At 45.0% G+C, this 3652-nt stretch overlaps 1 protein-coding gene across 1 annotated transcript; it reads right to left on the reverse strand.

The window, feature by feature from the left end:
- Positions 1-995: 995 nt before the first annotated feature.
- On the reverse strand, positions 996-2573 carry LOC131401067 (zinc finger protein 772-like). Its single transcript, XM_058536021.1, has one exon. It carries the CDS (start codon positions 2571-2573, stop codon positions 996-998), a length of 1578 nt encoding a protein of 525 aa, XP_058392004.1.
- Between the last annotated feature and the right edge of the window lie 1079 nt (positions 2574-3652).

Raw genomic sequence — 3652 nt, forward strand, 5'->3', positions numbered from 1 at the left:
CCAGTGTGCATTTTATATTTATAGCATATTTCAGTTCAGACCAGTAACATTTCAAGTGCTCAATAGTCAAATGTAGCTAGTGCCTACCGTATTACAGCACAACTAGAATTTTAGCTCAGCCCACAGTCCTACTTTTCTTCCTAAGTGTGGAAAGCAATCAACACCCTTGTGGGTGTGAAGGGAAGAAATGAGCCCAGTTGAGTCATGACCTATTTCCTGAAAGCCCATTTCTTTTCTCAATCAACCCCACACAGTGAACAGAACAGAGTAAATGCTTTAACAATAAGGCTTTTTCACTGCACAAATCAGATCAGTGTCTGGCAGGCAGTTCCAAAGTTGGATGATTCAGAGGCTGGAGAAATCCATCTCAGCTATCTCACACAGAGTCAGTACTGTCCATGGAAGACAGAAACCTCTGAAAAACTGCAGCAGATTCCAGCTCAGATCTTTTCAGCAGGAGCTGGGCCAAGTCCACACTGAAACCATCGGCAGGGAGGGAATGAGGATCCCCAGTGGGTTCAGATCACTCATGATTCCCTCCATGAAGGAGGAGAGAGAGTAGAGGTCGGCCATACCTGAGCACACTGGGGTGACTGACACACAGTGTGGGGCCCTGACTGCTGGTAGAAGTGGAATGGTTTCCACAACAGACACTGGTATTGACATAACTCAGGCCAAGGAAAGGTCCTGGGAAGGTTAAAGAATGTAAAGTAGCTCTTGAAAACTTCCCACATACCTGGCACTTGCTGTTATCTCCCCAGTGTAGATACCTGGATGTATGAAGTTTAACTTTTGCTTGTGGGCTCCATCTCAAAGGCTACTTTCACACTTTTTCTCTTTTATGAGTCATGCAATGTTGAGCAAGGAGAAAGCACGTTCCCTGCTCTCTTAAGGCCTCTCCAGTGTGAAGGTTGTGGTGCTAAATGAACTTAAAAATGCAGCTAAAGGATCACCAAAACCACTACACTCACAAGGCCTTTCTCTGGTGTGAACTTTCACGGGCCAAGCAAGGTGAGAGGGTCTTCTGTAGGCTCTCCCACATTTGCTGAACACATAAGACCTTGCTCCGGTGTTACATCTCTGGTGTATAATGAGGCTGAAGTTGCCACCAAACAATTTTCCACATTCACTTTACCCACAAGCCCAAGAGCTCTGGTGTGAACTTTCTTGTGTCGAGTAAGGTTGAAATTAGTGTTGAAGGTTTTCTCACATTCATTGCATGCATAAGGCTCTGTTCTACTGTGAATCTTCTTATGTCTTGAAAGGCAGGAACTGCGGCCAAAGAATTTCCCACATTCATCACAATTATAGGGCTTTTCTCCAGTGTGGATTTTCTCGTGCTTACCACATGCAGTTTTACGGAGAAAGGCTTTCCCACATATGCTGCACACATGAGGCCTTTCTCCACTGTGAATTTTCCAGTGTTGAGTACACGTGTCTTTTCGGGTGAAGACTTTCCCACATTCAGTGCACCTGTAGGGTTTTACTCCACTGTGAATTCTCTGGTGTTGAACAAGCTGGTATCTTTTGATAAAGGATTTCCCACATTCAGCACACTTATAAGGCCTTGATACTGTATGGCATCTCTGGTGTACTTTGAGGTTGACTTTGTGGCAAAACTTTTTCCCACAATCACTGCACTTATAGGGTGTTGTTTTGAGGTGAGCTTTCTTGTGTAATATAAGGTAGGTTCTATGGCTAAATAATTTCCTACATTCGCTGCATTCATAAAATGTTTCTCCCATGTGGATTTTCTGGTGCTGAACAAACTCATCTTTGTGGCTGAAAGCTTCCCCACATATACTGCACTTGTAATCCCTTTGTCCAGTGTGAAAGGCCTCCTCACACTCAGCACTCCCGTATGGCTTCTTCCTATCATAAGTGGTATGGTGCTGGGCAAGTCCAGAGCTGGCCAAGAAGTCCTCCCCACCCTCCCTGAAAGTGAACACCTTCTCTGACATTTGGCTCTCAGAGCTCTTCACAGACGAGGGCTGGACATTTTCCATTCTAGGGAATATCTCTCCACTCTGCTGCTTCTGGATTTGGTCAAGGTTTACACTGAACCAGAAGGCTGTCCCACATGACTTACATGGATATGATGGCTGCCCAGGGGATGTTCCCTGATGCCCAGCCAGACTCAAAATGTATTTCAAGATCGGGTCACACATTTCACATGGGTGGCTCTTTTGGATCGAAGGACCCACCTCGAGAGTTCTCACCTGTGACACTCCTACAGAAACACCCTGCTCAGAAGATGCATCTTCATCTTCCACTCTATGCCAACAGCCAGTTTTAGGGCTCGACCGGATCATCTCTGCCTCGGCTAGAGCTGTGTCTTCCTTGTCAGGAACCCTGAGCTCTCTCTCTGGCATGGGTTGGGTAATCTCAGAGTATCTGGAACTTTCAAGTTTCACTGAGATCACCAGTCCAAAGTTGTCCAGTATCACACTACAGTATAGGCTTTTCTGAGCCTCATCAAGTAGCTCCCACTCCTCTTCGGAGAAGTACACGAGCACGTCACTGAAACGCACAAACCTCTGCACCGAGTCCATCTGTGCTGCTGCCTCTGCCATCACCAAGGTACCAAGCCCCCGAGAGGGGGCGGCCCAGCGAGCGCCAGCAAACACGAGGCACAAGGTCGTCTGCACCACAGCAAGGTTGTCTGCACCACAGCAAGGTTGTCTGCACCACAGCAAGGTTGTCTGCACCACAGTCACGCGCACCGAGTCTCACCGATAGGAAGTAAGAACTGGGGCATCACAGCTCCTACAAAGCATGAAGGTAGGTCCCAACCTGGAAACTGTCCTCTGTTGGGTGCAGAAGAGCCCTCAGGGAAGCAAACTCTGCTCGGTGCAGAAGAGCCGGCAGGGAAGCAACCTCCGCCCGGCGCTCCCGTCCACGTTTCTGGGACCCGCAGGAACAAAAGAGCTCGTTCCAATGCGCCGGAGACCGGAAGTCCCGCCCCGACGCTGCCTTATAAAGATTTTATTTTTTAACCCTGGAATGTCTGGCTTCCTTAGATTGGAGAGAGGAAAGGAGGATTCGGCTGGCAAAGATGACTTGAGGTAATTTTAAAGTTCGTAGTTCTGAGCTTCATTCAAGTCCATCCAAATGTTTCCATTCCAAATTTCATAGTCCTGTTTTCAATCCGACCTGCACTTAATAATAAGTGTTGATAATATGAATCGGTTTTTTTTACGCGTCTCGTTGTTGCTATATAGTGTAGCTATTAATTTTTTTTTTCTGTGTTGATCTTGTACTTAGGTACTGTTAAATTCTCTCTTTAGTTCTAATTGTTTGTTGGTTGATTATCTTGGCTATATAGATGATAATATCCTCTGCAAATAATATTTTATTTCATACCTTTTAACTTTTACATACATTCTCCACTTATTTTTTTGTCTCGTCTTAGTTCAGAGGATAGAACCTTTAGGACAGTGTTGATTAGTAGTGGTGATAAGAGGTGACTTTTTAATCTCTGAACTTAAAGTAAATTATTCTAGACTTCCCATCTTATACTGTACATATATTTGCTGTAGTAATCTGATGAGTACATTTATGAAAATTCTTTGCCAAGATTTTGTTTTATCATGAATGATTGCTGGATATCATTCAGTGGTACATTGACATATGTTCAGTTGATTATATATAT

This window comes from Diceros bicornis, chromosome X, assembly GCF_020826845.1.
Source record: "Diceros bicornis minor isolate mBicDic1 chromosome X, mDicBic1.mat.cur, whole genome shotgun sequence".
Lineage (NCBI taxonomy): Eukaryota > Metazoa > Chordata > Mammalia > Perissodactyla > Rhinocerotidae > Diceros > Diceros bicornis.